Source organism: Pecten maximus, chromosome 11, assembly GCF_902652985.1.
Source record: "Pecten maximus chromosome 11, xPecMax1.1, whole genome shotgun sequence".
Lineage (NCBI taxonomy): Eukaryota > Metazoa > Mollusca > Bivalvia > Pectinida > Pectinidae > Pecten > Pecten maximus.
In genome coordinates, this window is record NC_047025.1 from 35,003,560 (window position 1) to 35,026,144 (window position 22,585).

The 22,585-nt window shown below is 37.0% G+C and overlaps 1 protein-coding gene across 1 annotated transcript; it reads left to right on the plus strand.

The window, feature by feature from the left end:
- Positions 1-87: 87 nt before the first annotated feature.
- Positions 88-15,620, plus strand: LOC117337187 (probable aminopeptidase NPEPL1). The gene is made up of 13 exons (XM_033898036.1): positions 88-157; positions 865-1,021; positions 1,323-1,508; positions 1,750-2,007; positions 3,701-3,782; positions 4,325-4,467; positions 5,118-5,195; positions 5,519-5,619; positions 6,299-6,353; positions 6,662-6,743; positions 7,341-7,504; positions 11,492-11,602; positions 13,238-15,620. Exons 2-13 carry the CDS (start codon positions 875-877, stop codon positions 13,403-13,405), a joined length of 1,575 nt encoding a protein of 524 aa, XP_033753927.1. The 5' UTR covers positions 88-157; positions 865-874; the 3' UTR covers positions 13,406-15,620.
- The last annotated feature ends 6,965 nt before the right edge of the window (positions 15,621-22,585 follow it).

The following is a 22,585-nucleotide window of genomic DNA, read 5'->3' on the forward strand; positions in this document are numbered from 1 at the left end:
TTTACTGTAAAGTAGGATAATACTTTTTTTCTAATTTTATTCGTGATCAGGTCCGGTTTCGTTTAATTTTTAGTTCTGTTTATCAATTTCCTTTCGGCTTTACCAGCCGTGACAGGTTACAAAGTGAACTTTGTATCAGTGCAAAAGTCTCTTTTGTGTGAGTATGAAATAAGAACTGTTTGGACATTTATTAACTAAAGTCGTTGTTTAATGGAAAATGTGATATGACAACACCTTGTATATTGGTTTTGTTGGGCAATTTAGGCTGATAGGCCTAGTACGTAATGCGGTATGATACTCAAACCAACTTGCCTAATCAGGTTGGGGAAAACCGACAACTTTAATTATAGGTATAACACAAAACCTTGCGCAGATTGCGCCAATTGAGGTATAGTTTTGTTGATAAAATAGCCAAAATCACCCTACAGTTAACTTTTAGTCTGTTTAGTCATGAAATATCATGCATACAAATGCAAAAATGAAAATTATTTGCAAATTGGAAGGTGCAATGATGCAATATCATAATACTTCCGGTAGTGTAACGTTCAGTAAATATATAGAGGATATTGAATGGTTTCCCGTTTAATATAACATATATTTCACTCATATGACAGAATATCAATATTTTCACGAGTGCTTGTTTATTATATGCGGAATGAGGTATAGCTTTGTTGTTAATAATATACACAAAAAATGTTTTTTTGCAGAGAATAATATGTTATTGAGATTTTGACACAATTTTTGTTTCTAAACCCACAAATATTAAATGTATTACATGTACAATTTACTATGAAATGCATGCTTCTCTTAACCTTTAATTAAGACTATTATAAACAAATTTATACAAAACAGTTTTGATTGTAGGTCAGCAAAAATGTCTACTGAGATTAATTTTTCCGGGACGTTGTCAGAGACAAATCCTGAGACTTCACCAGTCATCATAGTAGGACAAGTGAAGAACCTTGCCAGGATTTCTTTCAATGATGTAAAAAGGAAACTTGAACCTCAAGTGAATGCAGAGGTACACATGTAGGGAACAGGATGCATTGCATGGTTTATTTCAGTAGAAATAAATGCATGTTGGAAATTTACTAGAAATCATGTTCATCTTAAACATTTGTCATTTTGGAAATGGCAAATTATTTGTCTTCTTTCTGCATCAAAGAATGACTTTACAAAATATTTGCAGTTTTTATGCATGACTTTCTTTTTACAAATAAAAAATGAACATTATAACTGTATATAAAGGATGCTTCAATGAGTTCACCAAAGTATTGAACAAAAAGGTACTATAATGAAGGATTTAACTTTTTTGTTTTCAGACCTTTGACAAGGCAGTTTCTGGTCTTCACCCTTCACCAACAGATTCATGTCCACTTTGGCTAAACAATGCTGCCGTAGCAGCACTACCTACAAAGTGTAGTCGTCACAACACACCTTCACGGGCACATTCCCTGTCCAAGGTTGTAAAGAGTTTCATCGGCAATGGAAGCAGTGAATATGTCGTTGTAGGTATTTAAAGAATTATTTTAAGCTGTTTTATAACAAGTTTTAGTATGTTTGTTGTAAAGGATGTAACTTGCGAGATCAAGACCTGTTCATTCTTAACCACAAAGTTCATGGATTGAAATTTTAATAGTGAAACCATTTGATTTCTAAGGTTTATTGTAGTTTGAATATTGAAACTTAAAAACCAATAAATGTTTATATTTTATGAGATGAGTGATATTTGTTTATCCTTTGCAATAGATTGTGTGTGAGAGAGGTGATGTTTTGGCATCTGGTTGTGCAGTAGCCCGCATACTCCCATTGTTCAATGGTAAATCCAATGCCACCACAGAAAATCGTACAGTCACAGTTGAATTCCTCCTGGTTGGTGATGGGAGTGAGACACCGTTGACCGACCAAGACTTGGCCTGTCTTGCAGCAGAAGCAAAGGGAGTACGACTTGCAGCAAAGATTGTTGACATTCCATGTTCCGAAATGCACACTGACGGATTCCTAAAGGTGAGTAGAGATCCTGTTCAGTATGGTTTTGAAAGTCAACAATTATATGTTTGTCTCAGCTACGTGTATTCCCGGTATCCCACTTGGCAATATTCCAGGTTTCCCATTTTCCAGCTACAGTACTCCAGATATCCCACTTTCCCTTCCTGCTGCCACTATCCCAGTTACCCAACTTTCCAGTTACCAATACTCTAGACATCCTACTTTCCAGCTACCACAATTTCAGGTATTCCACTTTCAAGCTATTACAATTCCAGGTACAATGCATCTCCATGTCATAACTCAAGTTTCCTTGGGCTGATCAAGCTCAAACTTCATACAGATCTTCTTTACCATTGGGGCTTGCTTGGGATTGCATTTCAGGTGCGAAGGTTAAAGGTCAAGGTCACTGTTACTGTAAATAGAATGTGTTTCCGTGCGATAACTCAAGCTTCCTTGGGCCGATCAAGCTCAAACTTCATACAGACCTTCCTTAACAAAGGGTCTTGCTTATGATCGCTTTCCAGAAAGTTATTTCTGTGCAATTACTCAAGTTTCCTTTGACTGATCTAGCTCAAACTTCATGCAGATCTTCCTTACCAAAAGTGCTTGCATGGGATTGTTTTTGAGCTGAAGATACAAGGTTACAGTCACTGTTACTAAAAAATAGAAAATTTGTTTCCTTGTGATAATTCAAGTTTGCGTTTGCCGATTAAACTCAAATTTCATGCAGATCTTCCTTACCAATAGGGCTTGCATGAGATTGTTTTTCCTACCTGAAGATCAAAGGTTAAGGTCACTGTTACTAAAAATAGAAAATTTGTTTCCATGTTATAGTTCAAGTTCACTTGGGCCGATCAAGCTCGTATGCGACAACCTCCTGTATGTTGTTCAGTGAGGTAGTCATCAAAGTTACCCTGGCTGTTCATGGGGAGATAAACCCAGCAAACAAACAAACAGTCTTGAGAAGTGCTAGAGAGATGTTTTCTCAAATTTTACAATATGTAGGTTCTCCTTTGTCCCTAGTTGTGCCCATTTGATTTTGTGTCTATCAAGAAAACAAAATGGCTGACATTTGAATTTTGTAGTATTGCTTAGATCTTTCTTCAATTTTATGTCTAGGTTCCCAATATCTCAAGCTTCATATGTAGGTTACCCTTGGTGCCATGTTAACATTATGCCCATTTGATTTTGAGTTTAAGCTTTGAAACAAAATAGCTGACTGTTTTTAGCATTGCTGTTTCTAATTCACAGAAAGTTCTTCTTTGATCTTTCTTAGATTTCATATAATTTGTAGGTTTTCCATGTTATCAACTCGTTAAAGTAGAGAAATTGTCAGCCTTGCATAAAACCAATGAAGATAATACAATGGTGGGTGCCAAGATCTCTCTAGATCAAGCATTATCTTTTGTAGATCACATGTCTCCATTCTGGGATTAAACAAATTTACTGCTGTTATTGATGAAAATTTGGTGTCATTTACGATATAAACTCTTTTCCAATTGTCATGAAACATTGTACTCATTTACCTCAATCTTGAGTTTAGATCTTCACTTGAACTTTTGTTAAAGAGAGTCTCCATTACTGTACTTAGACAATTTTTTATCCCATTTAATCAATAAAGTAATAATGCCTTCGGCCTGCATTTGTATAATTATGTAAAATGTATTTTTCTTACAAGAAATTTAAGTTTGATATATCTGTATATTTTCAGGAAATCAAAGTTGTAGCTAATGAGCTTGGTATAAACCCTGTTATCATACAAGGCGAGGATTTAAATAAACAGGGATTTGGAGGTATGTGTCACTGTCATGTGATTATATATATGACACTGTATATTGTAATACCGGGTATATAGTTAGGCACTGTGCCATTGTTAAACTGCCTGTGATTATAGGAGGAAAAACCAGGATTTGTAGATGTACCTGAAATATGATGTTTTTAACGTGACTAAAAAGAAGTGTTATATATAGAACTGCAAATGCTGTCCAGTGCTTGCCCATTATGATGTCATAATTGTTGCTATGGAAACAGCAATGGTTCATTTTCAAAAAGGCTGTTTCACTTGAAGGATCACACTGTAGGTAATGATAATTTACTCTACTTTTAGCCGAATTAGTATCTACATAAAACAGTAAAACTTGTAGAGAGTTTTACAGGCAAACTAAAAAGTATGACACTAACACACAGTATGGTATGTTGTGTACCATAGCAAGGCAGCTCACTGCTTAATAATTAAATTTGAACTACTCATAATGTTTTTGTTACTTTTCAGGAGAAACTTTGTGTGATTTCTGCATCATCTAAACAGAACATTTGCTCTTTCTTTGATAAATAGGTATATATACTGTGGGAAAGGCAGCGATGAACCCTCCTGCCCTGGCCGTCCTTAGTCACCAGCCTTCAGGAGCAACAAAAAGTATTGCTTGGGTTGGGAAGGGTATCGTGTTTGATACTGGTGGTCTCTGTATTAAAACTAAGGTAGGAAGTTAATGTAATAGTTGTAGCATGTAAGATTGTTTAATTTTTGTCCACGAATCCCTGTTTTTTGATACATACAGAATCTTAAATGAGTTTTCATTTTATATAAGATTTTATGAAACAAGTTTTCCAGGTTTAATTTTTGCTTAGGCTCACAAAAATAATAACTCCAAGCTAATTATATAAGAAGCGTTGCTTAAAATACTTTTTATCACATTACTCAGAGAGTAAACATTTGACAGGATTTCAAGTCAAACTGTGGAAGGCAAGCACAGCCATTTGAGCACTTTCCTTACACAAAAAAATCTGTATGAACCATGTTATTTTGCCATATACAATTCATGATGCCATGCATATCATTGTCCTTATTATGACTTTATAATCGATATCTGATTGGCTCAGCCAATAAAAACTGCCCCAGGATATATTGCACTAATGATATGGCACAGAAATATTACAAAGGTGTATTCACTGCAACTGAAACACTTCTTGTTTTATTTTTTTAATGATATTTACAATTTTTGGCAAGTTGATACTGTACCAGGTAACTTTGTTATATTTTTGTCAATGATACCCTGTTTTTAGATACTATCATCTTCACGGGATAGCTAGCTGTAATTCATGCTTCAGTGATTTTCACTGTTTTGTAGACGGGTATGTGCGGGATGAAGAGGGATTGTGGTGGAGCTGCTGGTATCCTGGGAGCTTTCTATGCTGCAGTCAAAATGGTACTTACTGATCTCCTATAAATACTCACAGACAATATACCCCGGAACTTAAGATCTATACTTTTTATTGCATTTCTGATAGCATCATTGGGCCAGATTTTTAATAAAATTATTGTCTGCATTGCTATTTATAAGTCTGACTCATACATGACTCATACATTCTGTTCAAAATACATGAATTAATCTTAATCACAAAAACAACAATAAAAAAAACATCAAGGTGGATATCAAGAAATTTCAAATATTTTTAATCTTTGTGTTTGGTAAGTGCATGGTCTAAGACTAGAAAGACGACATTTAATTTTGTTTGGTGGGTTTGATAGGGTTTCAGTGAGAACCTGCATGCTGTGTTCTGTCTAGCAGAAAATGCAGTGGGATCAGTAGCAGCACGACCAGATGATATCTTCACCATGTACTCAGGCAGGTTAGTATATTTACATGCATCATTAATTTGTTGTTTACCTGCTGACAGCAGATTAACACATGTTATAACACATTATTAGGGCCATTTTGTTCTTTAAGATTTCAGGATAATTTGGTTTATGAAAATGCTACAGTCTCATTCTCATGACATGCATATAGACATTTTGGTTATTAGGACATTAACATTATAAATGATGTTAGATTTTATGTCTCTCGTGTCATACAGATAATGAAAAGGGATAAACTTGGGGTCAGTGCTGACAAAATTGCTAGAATTTGCTCACAAGAGCATGAAAATTATTGGAATCAATTCATACTTATTTACTGAAATCATGTTTTTACCACTAGGAAATCATAAAAAGGTATTGATTTTCAGCATTATTTACTTTAAATTTTGATAATATACAGATTCCAGTGTTTTGTTATTTGCTACAAGCACAGTCTTTACTTTATACAAAGTTTTGTTATTTTTATACCGCTTGCCTTAATATAAATTTGAAATAAGCTGAAAGTTTTCACAAAACAATGAACCTGTAAAATTAAGAAAAAGTGGTTAAAGTTTGGTAGGTAGGAAAAATCTGTATGAACATTGGTCACTACAAAGGATTTTAAAATCACATTGTTTTAACAACACACCCAGTTTTCAGAATCGTAGCATATGTATAATTTGTGTTTTGTAGAACAGTGGAAATGAACAATACTGATGCAGAAGGCCGCCTTGTCCTGGGGGATGGAGTGAGTGTTTCGAGAATAGCAACAAGTTTTTCATTCTCCACGGTTTGAAGGTCAAACTGGTGTATTGTATTATAAACCCCTTTTGAAGATTATCTTAAAATTTCAAGTTCATAATAAATACATATCATTTCACAGAGATTTTTTCAGTATTTTCAATTTTCAATTGTTTCATTACCTTGATATTGAATAATAGATTATTTACAATGTAAAAATGTGATTTCTCTTTTATCCAGATCAATATTGCAGGTACATTAATTTGATATGAAAATCAGTTTCACACTAAAAATTAACATGATTCACCTATACAGGTGGCCTATGCAAGAAAAGATCTGAAGGCTGATGTGGTTGTAGATATGGCAACATTAACTGGTGCTCAGGGTATAGCTACAGGTAAGTATACACAAGTTTACATCAGGTTTCATTTCTGACATGTGAGATTTTGTGAAACCAAACTTAAAATTTGCTATTTTTATCAAGTCTTGTGGTGTAAAATTCAAAAATTAAAAAGAGTTTCATAAAATCGTATGAAATTAATGAAAGCAAATTTCAAATACTTTTTATCTTTAAAAACTCAAGAAAAGTATTGGAGAGATATTTCTCAAGAGAAGTATTGGAGGGATATTTCTCGAAACTACACATGCAGGTTCTCCTTTTTCCTAAGTTGTGTCCATATTAGATTGGGAAAAAATGGCTGAAAGATTGCCATCTTAAATTTTGATACTTGAAATTTGTTACTGATATATTTCAATACCAAATTTTAGACTTTCTTAGACTTAATATGTAGGATCTCCATGTTACCAAGTGAGGAAGAAGGAGAGGAAAGAAGGGAAAGTAGTAAAATAATCTGGCTTTCATAGGACTGATCATTCAATGGTGGGCACCAATATCCCTCTGGAAATTCTTGTTACCACATCTGATTGATGTTAAAAAGTGTAAATCTACAGGAGTGACAGGTCAATATTGTAATACCATGGATTCTGTTACCAGGGAAATACCATGCCTCAGTGGTCACCAACAGTGAGGACATAGAACTAGCTAGTGTAAGGGCCGGAAGAACCAGTGGTGACCTTGTCCATCCCATGCCTTACTCCCCAGAGCTCCACTACAGTGAATTTGCCAGTGCTTTAGCTGATATGAAGAACTCTGTGGCAGTATGTATTATTGTTCTTATCCTCATCGTGTGAAGCGTGTCATATTTGATGTTTTGATTACACCTGTCTGTCTATCCAGCTGTCTTGGTGTCTCTATAGAGCAGATTTCCATTTTTATTTACCTGAAGTTTGCTTTGGACATACCTTGGATAATGTCAGGTATGGACATAATGAATAGAGGTCAAGGTCATTCATTAAAAGTAAAATTCATAGGTCAGATAGAAAACAGGAATTGTTAGCCTTGATCAATTTATTGAGTGATTGGTAGGAAAACTGGATCATTGCTAATTTTATACACAACACACCAAAACAGTATGAAAGTCAAAAATTTATTGAATGGAACCAATAACTTGTTCAGGCTCATATTAAATATTACCTAAAGGTTTTGGCATTCTTAGGGGCTGCTCATTCTTACAACTAAATAACATCAACTAACAATATTACATAATAAATTTTTACTCGCTACTAAAAAGATACACCTAAACAATTAAGATACTAATTATACTATAGGGGCATGCAACCCCCAAGCTAGAGCGATCATAGCTTAGCTAGCTATGACTAATAGAGAGGAGAGAAACCTAGCTTGAGCGACCTCAAGCCACAGAGTAAGCAGTTGGTAGCTAAAAAGCAGGCAGTTCTGCTAAGACTGTTTCAGATGGGGCGACCCCCGAGCTTGGGCGATCCCAAGCATATCATCTACATAAGAAATAAATACACAAAATATGATATAATGAATTGGGGGCAAGAAATTCCCCGAATTTAAAAGGCCAGATAATTATACTATAGGGGCATGCAACCCCCAAGCTAGAGCGATCATAGCTTAGCTAGCTATGACTAATAGAGAGGAGAGAAACCTAGCTTGAGCGACCTCAAGCCACAGAGTAAGCAGTTGGTAGCTAAAAATCAGGCAGTTCTGCTAAGACTGTTTCAGATGGGGCGACCCCCGAGCTTGGGCGATCCCAAGCATATCATCTACATAAGAAATAAATACACAAAATATGATATAATGAATTGGGGGCAAGAAATTCCCTGAATTTAAAAGTGCTAATATCACGGCGTGATAAATTCATTACTGTGAGTGAAATCCTCTAACTATTCCTTACTAAGAAGAGCAGCCCAAAATAAAAATAAAAATGTGACAGCTTGCATTGTAACAAAATAAAGCTTATAATTAACCAACACAGATGTACAAAAAGGTGCTGCGAGCCGGCTGCCCCAACCTGAATCAGGGAGGTAGGTTTATCCAATGCTCAGACCAGCTTGCCAGGTGTTGTCTCACCATGAGGCCTTACTTACCCCTAAACAAATGAGCCCGAAACAAGTAAAAAAGACATGTAATAAATATAAATATTATAAGTAAACACATATAATAAAAACAACATATACACATGAAAAGTACAGGCAATCAAAACAAAACAACAGTATATAAATATTAAAAGGTAATTATAATATAATATAAACAATTATACACAAACCACAGTAAAGAAACCTGCAAATTATCAAAGGTGGAGGTGGGGCGGATGGTGGATGATGAATAAAACACTGCTGCTACAAATAATCACGCTGCTTGAAAATGAATGCAGGTGGCGCTATCCCCTGACGTATTTCCATTGGTCAAGAACATCACGTGATCAAAGGCGCGAGGTTAGAAATAGATATTTACTAACATGAAGACTGTGACGGGGTTTTTAAATGTTGTGTACAAACAACTATTTAGTAAACAAAATATCATTTTATACACAACACACCAAAACAGTATGAAAGTCAAAAATTTATTGAATGGAACCAATAACTTGTTCAGGCTCATATTAAATATTACCTAAAGGTTTTGGCATTCTTAGGGGCTGCTCATTCTTACAACTAAATAACATCAACTAACAATATTACATAATAAATTTTTACTCGCTACTAAAAAGATACACCTAAACAATTAAGATACTAATTATACTATAGGGGCATGCAACCCCCAAGCTAGAGCGATCATAGCTTAGCTAGCTATGACTAATAGAGAGGAGAGAAACCTAGCTTGAGCGACCTCAAGCCACAGAGTAAGCAGTTGGTAGCTAAAAAGCAGGCAGTTCTGCTAAGACTGTTTCAGATGGGGCGACCCCCGAGCTTGGGCGATCCCAAGCATATCATCTACATAAGAAATAAATACACAAAATATGATATAATGAATTGGGGGCAAGAAATTCCCCCACAAAATAAACAAATAAAACATGGCATAGGTTGGTGGCTATTGTAAGGAAAAACTTCACTTCTTATGGCTGCTGAGAAGATCCTAGACTTTAAGTTGTGATTACTCATGAGATGAGTGACTTGACTCGTAATAGAAGAGGCTTGATCTGATTGATAACTAATTAAACCTAGTACATGATAATAACAATCTAGTAACAGACTAAATAAAGTGAGGAAGAAACATCATCTCTATATATATCTATGACAAAGCTCTCCTTAACAGTTGCATAATATATTCCGCACAATGTATAAACAAGAATCTGTGACAAGTACAAGGAAAACAATAATGCTAGATACAGATAAAAGGTGTGACAGCTATGCTGTAAACCAATTATTTAGAAATATCTGTGACAAGTACATAGAAAACAGTAACGCTAGATACAGATAGAAGGTGTGAACGCGAAGATATAAATGTTTACTAGAGTAACAAGTATCGAGAATGCTCCTCTGATATCCACGCTGTAACCAAAGTCTGGTCAGGTACAACAAGTCAAAATAGACAGATTGATGAGTAATCTCACCGCTGAAAAGTCCAAGACAACTGAGTTGGAAGCATAGTAAGCTGATGCTACGATTTCCACTTTATCTGCATGTCGCTATCATCGGGAGATGGAAACGCATAATGTAGTTCGGTGAGTTTCCGAGTCGTCTGTATGTAGTTATCAAAGTTGTTCGTTGATTATCCGAGGAGTCTGCATGTCGTAATCGTCGGGAGATTGAAATTCCGACTAGTTAAGTTGTTCGGTTAGTTCCGAGTACACTGCATGTCGTAATATCGCGAGATGGAAATCTAGACTAATAATGTTGTACGTGTAGTTCCTTAATTATTTTTCCTTAAATCAGATAATTACCCCTACAAAATTAACCGTAAACGCCAAAGAAGACGATGCAATGCCCTACAGTGTTCGACAAGACATGGGCGCTGCCATCTTGAATCCCGCACGGAATCCTGGGATCGCGCACCAAGCTGCTGGTAGTGACGCGTTCCTGACCTGCTTGGCCGCCATGTTAGATGACCCGAGAAGGTTTACAAACTGATGTCTTTCGATTTCCACTAGATAAGTCACACACAAAGTTAGATCCCGATAGCAAAGAAAACACATTGTGGTTGCATAAAGACTGTTAGGATCCAAATAGGAAATACACAGCTCGATGACGAATGACATTCGTCAATGTAAACTAAAGGAAATGTCCTCGACACACGTCGATAAAAATGTAAACAAACACAACACACGTGTAAATACCGTTATTGGTGTGTACTTCACTGTCGTAGGAGACGACAACTCCAGGCAAAACACTCGTAAGTTCAAAAGTCAATAGGAGTTGTTGCGACGAAAGTAAACAATAGGAGAAAATAATGATGAATAAAACACTGCTGCTACAAATAATCACGCTGCTTGAAAATGAATGCAGGTGGCGCTATCCCCTGACGTATTTCCATTGGTCAAGAACATCACGTGATCAAAGGCGCGAGGTTAGAAATAGATATTTACTAACATGAAGACTGTGACGGGGTTTTTAAATGTTGTGTACAAACAACTATTTAGTAAACAAAATATCATAGGCATCGGTGTCATAATTAAAGTTGACTCTGTAAAATGATAAATGCAGAAGATAGAAGAAAAAAAGGTATATCATATGTCAGTTTGGACTAAATATATCTTTTCTCTTATGCATATATTTCTGTATGCATATATATATATACACATATATATATCAGGTATGTATAAACCATTGCCTTTGTTACAGGACAGGACCAATGCACAGGTATCCTGTGCTGGCCTTTTCATTGCTTCACACCTGGGTTTTGACTATCCTGGCATTTGGCTTCATATAGACATGGCCTACCCTGTTCATAGTGTAAGTATGACATAATAATTCTCAGGGCTAATTTGAATTGGAGTGATACTTACTCATCAGTCTGTAAAGGAATCTCCACAAAGTATTATGATGATAATTTAGTACATTTGTACCGTAAAAACCTGTGTAAATTGCGCACCAGCGTAATTTGTGCAGGAAGTTTTTGGGGCTAAAAATGCTGGAAAAAGACCCTTTTATCTGTATATTTTGCGCATGAAAGAAATTGACCAAAACCAATGTGCAGGAGGTCCCAAAAGCGATGAATGAAAATGACACTTAGACAGATTATCACAAACCTTTGCTTAAAATTCTTTTACTAAATACTTGGTGATTAAAATGATTTGATAGCAAAATTGCATCTAGTTTATTTTCTTTAAATGGACCATAATAGGAAAAGCTACGGTAATCACCGTGCAAACAGCATATACACATTCATCAACTCGAGCTTACACAAACTTTCAAAGAAATGTAAAATTAAGTAATTACTTTTACATACATCGCCATATGTATGCCTAATTAATTAGCCCAATAAAGCTTAATGCGTTAACTGAGGACAGAAATAAATGTCCGCATGGACAATGTGAGTGTTGTGCTTCCCTGAGAACCTAGCTAGCTGCTGGTAGCTTTACAATGGTGTGTCACTGACCCTGTGGCTTGTTTACTAATTATATCATCATTGATTGTCCTAAAATATGGGTTCTAGTTATGTTGATAATATTTCTGAAGTGCTCCAATTTATGAGACTCTCCCAAATAAAACTTGTACACCGGTCAGGTCTCGGTTACCAAGGTGACCGGATGTGATCATCCTACAAATTGTTCTGTGTTTAGTGTAAATATGCAAGGTACAACCAGTTTTATTGTCAAATAATCTTAAATAAATACATATAGGACCTGATATAAGCAGTTCTCAATTCATAATAAATAATAAAATCCATAAATAGCGTAATTTTTCACTACATAAACATATCAGCAAAAATGTCACCGACAAGCTAAGCTATTTATAGCTTGTTTATATATACACATCTTCTCCCTTTTGACACTAACAAGCTGAGATGGGGGGGGGGGGGGGGTTATAAATGGAGACAAGACACTCTGAGTGTTGAATAGGTGTACTAACTTAATTAGTTTTCAGAGTCAAAGTTTCTTACCACTATTTCCTAGAAAGTTCAGGACAGATATTTCGTATATGTATGATTATCTGTTGCCTGGTCAAGGTCTAAGATAAAGGTGACATTTGTCAAGTTCCATATTCTCTCAGCAGTGCTCATTTCTTTATAAGATTATAAAGCCATGTAAATTATGGGAAGTTATGGAAAGGAAGATTCTTCATGGGATATAGGTAATATGACCTATCAAAGGTTTGATGTTTATGTTAAACTAGGAATACAGCATTATAAAGCAATATTACAAAGATTTCTCAAGTGTCTGTTGATGCAGCTTGATAGTGGATATCATGGAGACCAAATTATGCATTTCTACCAGCCATGTATAACAAAAGCAAGATATGAATCCTTCTTCCATGTTTTGTTCATTTGACAAGTTAAGGCACCGACATTCTCAGGGATCTGTTAATTGTATTCAGTTTGAAAATGAAAATGTAAATTAACCTTGCTGTAATTTTCTCGAATTAAAGGGGGAGAGAGCCACAGGATATGGTGTTGCATTGCTGACCACATTGTTTGGCCAGCTATCCAGTAGTTCCTTGCTGCAACAGATGGCGCCCTCTATAACACTGACAGAGGCCATGGACACAGACCCGGTAGAATGCTCCGACAATAATAAGAAGATGCGTCTCAGCTAAATCAACAGTCTCAGTTTATCACAATAATGTCTGATGAAGCCTTCTGCAAAGTATTTCTACTTTCTACCCCTTGTGACATTAGAGGTCTCTTTCTAGTTATTTTTGTGTAAAGGTTGACCGTTTTCCAGAGTTACAGTCTTAAAGTGTAGTTAAGATCGACTGTGTGAATATTTTAGGGCAAAATAATAACAATAAATTAAGAGTTTCAAAAATTTTGAAGCTTTATATGTCTCTCAATCAACATATGTTTAAAAACTAATATAAAATCAATATAGTAGATAATGTATTCCCAGTGTAAAGAAAGTGCTGTGTATTCTGTGAACAGAACAAGTGATATTTTAGGAAAGGTTGTTAATAAAGTATTGTTGGTCAAAACTTTATCAAAGATGATAAAACGAAAAGAAATCATGTTTATGTTTTATGATTAAGAAATAAATATGAGTACCTTGTTTGCCTAGATGTTTTAACTTTGTTTTAGGAAAACACCACATGCATGCAAAATATATATTTAATTATTTTATGTTAATTGCAGCACAAAATGAAGACCACATTTTCCGTACATGTATAGGTATTTTGCTATGATTGCTGGTTCTTATTTTTACTAAACCAGTGTCTGTACAAATCACTATTAGTCCCACGTAAACATAAGCACAAGACCTTATTTTCCCTAATTAATATTTCTAAAAAAGGGGAATAAAATTATCTGCAATTATATTTGTATATTTCATAAATGTGTTATTAGACTCTGGTGATTTTATATGGAACAGAAAATCTGTTGTGATGTCATGTGTGGTTATGTTGTGTGATGTATACATGGATCTAGAGAACTAAACACGTTTTGTATAATAACACTAATGATAAATTATATTACAAATAGCAGCAAAGTTGTGGCTTATGATTGAAATATTTTTTTATAAATATCACCTAGATGATTTTGTGGATTTTCTAAGACCAGATTATCAAAATCTTTCTGAAAAGTTTGTAATAAAAGCAAATTTGTTTGTAAATACCCTTTGCAATCTTATTTGGTCCAGCTCTAGAACATAAACATGTTTATGAGAAAAAGTGTAGATAATTGAAAAGATTGATCAATTGGACTCTAGGTCTGCAGAATTACATTTCCTTGTGTATTAATCTTCAATCCCTTCCCTGTTACGTAAGGTTGTGTATACTGTAAACATAAGGACTGTAGGACCTGTCAATCGTTTAATTAGGACCGATGTTGTGTAATGATTAATTAGGACCGATGTTGTGTAATAATTAATTAGGACCAATGTTGTGTAATGATTAATTAGGACCGATGTTGTGTAATAATTAATTAGGACCAATGTTGTGTAATGATTAATTAGGACCGATGTTGTGTAATAATTAATTAGGACCAATGTTGTGTAATAATTAATTAGGACCGATGTTGTGTAATGATTAATTAGGACTGATGTTGTGTAATGATTAATTAGGACCGATGTTGTGTAATGATTAATTAGGACCGATGTTGTGTAATGATAATTAGGACCGATGTTGTGTAATGATAATTAGGACCGATGTTGTGTAATGATTAATTAGGACCGATGTTGTGTAATAATTAATTAGGACCGATGTTGTGTAATGATTAATTAGGACCGATGTTGTGTAATGATTAATTAGGACCGATGTTGTGTAATGATTAATTAGGACCGATGTTGTGTCATTATTAATGAGGACCTACATTGTATAATGATTAATTAGGACCTACATTGTGTAATGATTAATTAGGACCGATGGTGTATTGATTAATTAGGACCGATGTTGTGTAATGATTATCCAATGATATGTGCTAAACCTGTTGGGAGGGGAAAAAACATGTGGATGGCCACAATAAAGAACATGTTTATTGTACTTGAGAAGCCTTTATTTACAAATATTTTGTTTAACATTTGTGATGTGAATGTGTAGACTTTTATGAACACACCAGACATTGTTAAGGTTGGAACAAATACAGATCATGTACTTTTTATGACTTAATCTGATAGATTTAGTATACAAGGATGAGTGTTGTAAAGTACCTTGGTATTGCAAATATTGTTGTAGCTGTAAGCAAAAGTTACTGAATGTGAAAAAAGTGTTGTCTTTTTGTAACCAATTATCATATAATATCATTATAGAAATGCTGATTCTGTTCATGTATGTACATGTACATCATGTTGAAAGATGTCATAATAAAACCTGAATTCACATAAATTTCTTTATTGTCAATGGTTGTTTAAATTAGAAGTGATGGTACTTTGGGAATTTGTATAGATATTTTCATTAAAAGCAATGTACAGTATGTATTGTATAAATATTTCATTGAACTAATTGAATCCTCCTGTTACATGTAGAACTGTCAAAGCATAAAACCTGTTCATGAAGAATTATACATGTCTAAGTCCCCCCAGGTTCTTATCAAAATAGGTAACAAAGCCCTTACATAGCTCCTCAGTTACAGATATTTATTGATGAGACTTGTCTTTAAACAGCAATTAATGAACCATGGCCACTACAGGTTGATCCTTTCACATCATCAGCCACTTAACTCAATCTTGTATTACATGGCAAAATATTCAAGAGAGACAGTTTACAAGCTGTATAATAATAGGAGTGATTGTTACGATTTACCTGATGTAAATTCTTTATTTCTAGATAGTACATTTCTGCCATCCCAGGCTGTCCTAGTTGATTTGATATTCAGGAGCTTCCTTCTTATCGTGGTTTTGGACACATGTGTCGGGTTGTGTAAATCGGGGTCAAATCCAGGTCGTCTCCCATCTTGAAAGTATTGTACAAAAGACATTCACATTTAAATATGAATTCAGGAATAAAAACAATAGAATTAAGACTATTCAATTGATGTACTGTTGGTAGCAGGTGTATTGTAACAGAACCCTTGAATCAGCTACGATATGAAAATACCGACAATATATACATGTGTAGCAGGGATAGTACTACTAGATAAAATAGTCAAGCTTTTCATTATTAGCTCACCTGGTCCAAAAGACCAAGGTGAGCTTATGCCATACTGTAGCGTCCGTCGTCCGTCCGTTCGTCAACAATTGACTTCCTCTTCATAACCAATGATCAGAATTTGACCAAATTTGGTCAGAAGCATCCCTATGGGGTGGGATCTCAAAATTGTACAAATGGTGGGGCTGACCCCTTGTGGGTCTTAGGGGCAGGGCTAAAAGGGGTCAATTTGGCTCTATTAATTTTAAGGACTACTCTGAAACTGAGCAATGGATATCGCTCATATTTGCCTGGTAGCATCACTATGAGGTGGGGATTCAAAATTGTACAAATGAAGGGGCTGACCTCCCAGGGGCCTGAGGGGCGGGGCCAAATGTGGTCGATTGGGCTATATTGATATAAACGAGGCCTCTCTGAAACCAAGCAATGGATATCACTCATATTTGCCTTGTAGCATCACTATAGGGTGGGGATTTTAAATTGTACAAATGGTGAGGCTGACGCCAAAGGGGGCCTGAGGGGCAGGGCCAAGAGCGGTCAATTTGGCTAAACTGATAGGAACAACTTCTCCTCTGAAACCAAGCAATAGATATTGCTCATTTTTGACTGTGAGTATCCCTTGGGGGTCGAGATTCAAAATTGTACAAATAGTGGGGCCGACATCCCTTTGGGCTGAGAGGCGGGGCCAAAAGGGGTCATTTTTGCAGAATTGATATGAACAACTTTTTCTCTGAAACTAAGCAAGGGATATCTCTAATATTTTACTGGTAGCATTCCCTTGGGTTATGGATTCAAAATTGAACAAATGACGGGGTCAACCCCCTGGGGGCTGAGGGGCAGGGCCAAAAGGGGTCAATTTGGTTAAATTGATATAAACAACTTCTCTGAAACTAAGAAATGGATATCACTCACATTTGTATGGTAGCATGGTCATGGGGTAGGGATTCAAAATCGTACAAATTTTAGGGTTGACACCACCAGGGAGCTGAGGGGTAGGGCCAAAAGGGACCAATTTGGCTAATTTGATATGAACAACTTCTTCTCTGAAACAGCTCATATTTGACTGGTAGCATCCTTTTGGGTACGGATTCAAAACTTTATAAAGGAAGGAACTGACCCCCGGGGTGCAGAGGGCGGGTTCAAAAGGGGTGAATTGGTTTAAACAACTTCTTTTCTGAAACAAAGCAATGAATATCACTCACATTTGTGTGGTAGCATCCCTATGGGGTTGCGCCAAAAGTCAATTTCATTTCAGGGATTAATGCATTTTTTTGGCATAAAAACCTCACGTACCGATATGAAATGCCTATGATATATTGACATAGCAATACCAGTGACAAATATACTTAATCATCTTCCTTGTTTCATATCTCATGAAATCCAGGTGAGCGATACAGGCCCTCTGGGCCTCTTGTATCTTAAAGTTTACAGTGAGCCGTCTACAAAAAAGTGTATGTTCGACTGAAATATAGAAGAGCAAGAGCATGTGGTTTTATGTCAGTCTACCATCGACCTGATTGATAACTACACCATGTTATTCAAGACAACACAATCCATATTGATCTGTAAAATCGACAGAGTTTGTGTAAGTGTTTATATGGATAGAACAACAATAAAATCATGTCGACATACTTTGTCTGTTTATATGGATAGAACAACAATATCAGATAATCCACACTACCAGAACTCGATGGACGAATTGAATAACTAGAACACTTGACAGGCAAGCAAGTGTCCAATCGTGTGGCAATGGATCCCCTATTATCTTCAAGGAGTCATCTGCCAATATCGCGGAGGTTGGCATTTTACATTTAACAAAATATACATTATACATGCACAAGGATGTGAATCTTGTTTCCATCCACCTCCATATTTGCTGGACTAACGGAAAACACAGACATAAAACTCATTTGTTAGCTTTGATTTGTTTTAGTTAAACCTCAAATACCTCGCCTACTTAGAAGCAATGTCATAGTCTACGATCCATTTTTTACCTTGCAGACTCCTTGTTTGATTCCAACCAACTGCTTCATATTGTGATAAAAGTGTCATCAGTAAAATCCAATATTTGACCTTTGACCCAGTGACCTTGCTTGACCTTTGATAAGTTGACGCCTCTTTAATTCCCACCATGTATACTTCATCATGTTGTAACAAAATGATCATTAGTAAAACTCTTAAAATTTGAGCTTGACCTCTCAGTGCGTTAACTTTTGGTCAGCTGACTTCTTCTTGAATTCTGACCAACATTGCTTCATAGTATCATGACAAACTGTCCTTCAGTGTACTTCCGGGAGGATTACTACCTTGCCGTGGTCCGGAAGCTTGAGCGTTTCAATGAAACTTTGGGCTTGGCTGGCCAGAGCTTCATAAGCTCTTGTTAGGTCTAACCATGCCAGAGAGGTCAAAGTTGAGGAACCAGACCAAAAGTAATCTAATGCAGTAGCTCAATTTTGAGCCAAACCGTTTGCCGTGGTTTGCGTCCCGTAAATCCGGAGAAGAAGTTCCTGATGGTTGAGTAGTTTGGATGTCGATTATAAACCATGCCAGTCTGCAACACACGACTTTGGCTTCAGACTCGGACTAGACGGGTGGCAATATGGTTCCTGTATTTTCAATCGGCTGGTCACGTCTCCAGACGACAGTGGCTTAGGGGCAATCGTGGGAGAACCAAACTGCTGCTTTGGAGAACCAAACTGCTTCATTCTCTCGCGGGTATACTATTTGATGTAACCCTGACACTTTTGACACTGGAAACCCGTGCCAACAGAAGTGTCCCCTTGTTGGGCTCCGTGGTAGGTGGGGACAAAAATAGTGAACAATTTCTACATACATATGGGTACAAACGATCAAAATGACACAAAACGCAAAGGCGAGTCATCAAGCACAACAGACACACAGCAAACAAAAACAATACTTAGCCCAACCCCACAAACAAAAACAATACCAAATCAAACCAAAACTTCGACCAAAACAACACTGGAACTGGAGCCTCTCCGTTGTTCCCTCACTTCCTAACCATGTCCTCCAGAGATAAGGGTAAGAAAACCTCAGAGTTATCGCCTATCCTGTTGAGGAAGGGAATTCGGGGAATAGCGGGCGAGGTAAAATCCGTCAAGCCAATGAGATCTGGTGTTCTCCTCATTGAGGTTTACCGCCGTCAACAGGCGATGAACCTCATGGGTACTTTCAGTTTTGCCGGTCTCAATGTCGAGGTGAAGCCCCATGCTTCACTGAATTCTTCAAAGGGAGTTATCAGGTGCCCCGCATTGAAGAACGACTCCGAGGCCGACATACTGGAGTACTTCCAACATGTTGAGAACATCCATGTTTCGGAGGTTAGGCGGATCCGTTCCAGACGCAATGGCCAACCAATCAACACAAATACAATCATTCTCACGTTCGGAGTGCCGCAGCTACCTCAGACGGTAACAATAGGTTACCAGAGGTACGGTGTCTCCGCCTACATCCCCAACCCTCTGCGATGACGTAACTGTCAAAAGTCATCACGAGGACAGATGTGGACGGAACACCGTCTGTGAACACTGCGGACGTGAAGGCCACACAGACAACGACCAACGCAACATTGTTGGCAAACGTTGCATAAAGTGGCCTCATCTCGAGACTGTCCTGTCTGGAAGAAGGAGAGGGAGGTCCTCCGGGTGAAATATACCGAGAATATTTCCTTTCCTGAAGCCAGGAGGATTGTCGAGAGCAAGGACAGCACAAACCCAACGTTTGCCACAATAGTAAAACAGTCGTCAGCAGGTACTATCTCGATGAAGGATGCCTCTATCCAAGCATTTGAGGACCAGTCTGCCTGTGGTTCAAATGCTCCCGAGCAAACCAGCCAAAACACAAACACTTAATTGGGAGAGCCTCACGCTGGAGTGTCACCCCCAAACCTCCAGAGCCTTCAAAACCCATAAAACTCACACCACCATCAATCGAACCATCGCAATCGAATACAAAAACAATCGCAAACGAACGGAACTCTAAGACAGGTGCCGACCACCATAGACGACGAACTCTTTCACAGCCGTTGGTCGACACCTCCAGAATTACCAAACGACCTGCCACTACACCCCCTCAAGACCAAAGAACACCAACATCTATGGTTCGGATCAATAGGCATCCCTCCCTAAACAACAAACCGGCCAAGGGTTCAGATGACCCTATCCTTGGCTACAACAGGTATGGCGTTCTTATGGACGACAGTGAACAGCATATCACCAACGTTGCCTATACCAGGCAGCCATGTCAGTCCGAAGAACGACCAGCATGAACCAGGATAAAGGCCAACAATAACAACACGATCATACAATGGAATATACGCGGACTACGAGCAAATATAGAAGAGCTTCGAAATCTATCGAAAGAGTTTAGACCTGCCTTATTTTGCCTACAGGAGGTCGTGTTAAAAAACCCAATTACCCTTAGATATTTCTCGCTTTATAATAGCACCACAGCTATAGGAATCAAAGCAGCAGGAGGCGCAGCTGTAGCTGTCAATAAAAATATTCCTCACAGAATTATCACGTTAAACACAAATTTACAGGCTGTCGCTGTATGTGCAACTTTACACAGACAAGTAACGATCTGTTCAATTTATCTTCCTCCAAGTGTTGCTTTCACTAATGAGCAACTGAATAACCTCGTTTCCCAACTCCCAACACCATACATAATTCTCGGAGATTTTAATGGTCATAATAGCCTGTGGGGCTCTCCGAACACAGACGAGAGAGGAAGACGTATTGAGGAATTTATAGATAAAAACAACTTGTGCCTTTTAAACAACAATACCCCAACATATTTACACCCTGCTACAGGCTCCCGTACCCACATCGACCTATCACTATGCCATCCCTCCATTTTTCTCGATTATGACTGGAAGGTTAATAATGATTTATGTGGGAGTGATCACTTCCCTATTTTTCTAAATAATATTGGGACTCCTCTTGATAAAATAACTAATCTCGATGATTCAATTAAAACATTTACCGAAACTCTTATTGCCGAAAAAAATATACCAAAGTCCGTCCTAAAACCTACAAAGTTTCTTTTATCTGAAGAATCTTTTATTAATAGATCCGGCCGAAAGGCAGCTCTTAGACGATTTTTGACTTCCCCAACTGTCGAAAATTACAATAATTTTAAAATTTGGAGAGCAAAGGCTCGGCGATCTATTAAATCCGATAAAAAGAATAGCTGGAAGGAATACGTTTCTAAAATAACTTCAAACACATCATCTAAAAAGGTATGGGATCAGTTGCGAAAAATAAGTGGAAAAAGAAAAACGGCACCATCATCCCATCTTATCAATAAAAAACAAATTTTCTCTTCTAAATCAGAAATTGCGAATGTATTTGCCAAAAATATAGCCCAAAACTCATCAGCCAAAAACCACTCCCAAAAATTTCAACGATTTAAAAAGAGAAAGAAAAGAAACGCCTTAATTTTAAATCCTCCAACACAGAAAGTTACAATAAACCATTCGATCTCCCAGAGTTGCTTGAATCTTTAAACAAATCACACGATTCAGCAGCTGGGCCTGATGAAATTCCATACCAATTCCTGAAACATCTATCGGAATCATCCTTACGTTGTCTCCTATATATTTTTAATCAAGTCTACGAATCAGCTGTGTTTTTTTTATCTGGAAAAGGCATACGATACTACAGATTAGAAACCTTTATTCGAGAAGCTTTCGCAAAGAAGGAACATCTTGTTGCTGTGTTCTTTGATCTGGAGAAAGCATACGATACTACATGGCAATGTGGTATTATGAAAGACCTGCATGAAATTGGTGTACGTGGGAATCTCCCAAAATTCATTTCAAACTATGTATCTGACAGACATTTTAACGTTCGCGTAGGTTCAACTTATTCTGAAACAGCAAAACAGGAAATGGGAGTCCCTCAGGGTGGGATCCTTTCCGTAACACGTTTTGGTCTGAAAATCAACAGTATAACTAAATGTCTCGGTAAGTCAACTGAATGGTCTCTATTCGTCGATGACTTCTTGATCTGCTATAGGTCGAAGAACATGCACACGATAGAACGACAACTTCAACAATGTTTAGGCAAACTACAAACATGGGCGGATGAAAACGGCTTTAAATTCTCCAGATCAAAAACTGTCTGCAGTTGAATCTTTATTCAAGTTCCAGTTGTCGAGCAGACTAAATTCCTCGGACTAATT

What these genes read in the sequence shown, in the direction of transcription:
- LOC117337187 (XM_033898036.1), top strand. Translation starts at nt 875, where the DNA reads ATGTCTACTGAGATTAATTTTTCCGGGACGTTGTCAGAGACAAATCCT. An exon ending in TTCACCATGTACTCAGGCAG is followed by an intron (nt 5,620 to 6,298) that starts GTTAGTATATTT and finishes TGTGTTTTGTAG; the next exon opens with AACAGTGGAAATGAACAATA. An exon ending in GCCTTGTCCTGGGGGATGGA is followed by an intron (nt 6,354 to 6,661) that starts GTGAGTGTTTCG and finishes TCACCTATACAG; the next exon opens with GTGGCCTATGCAAGAAAAGA.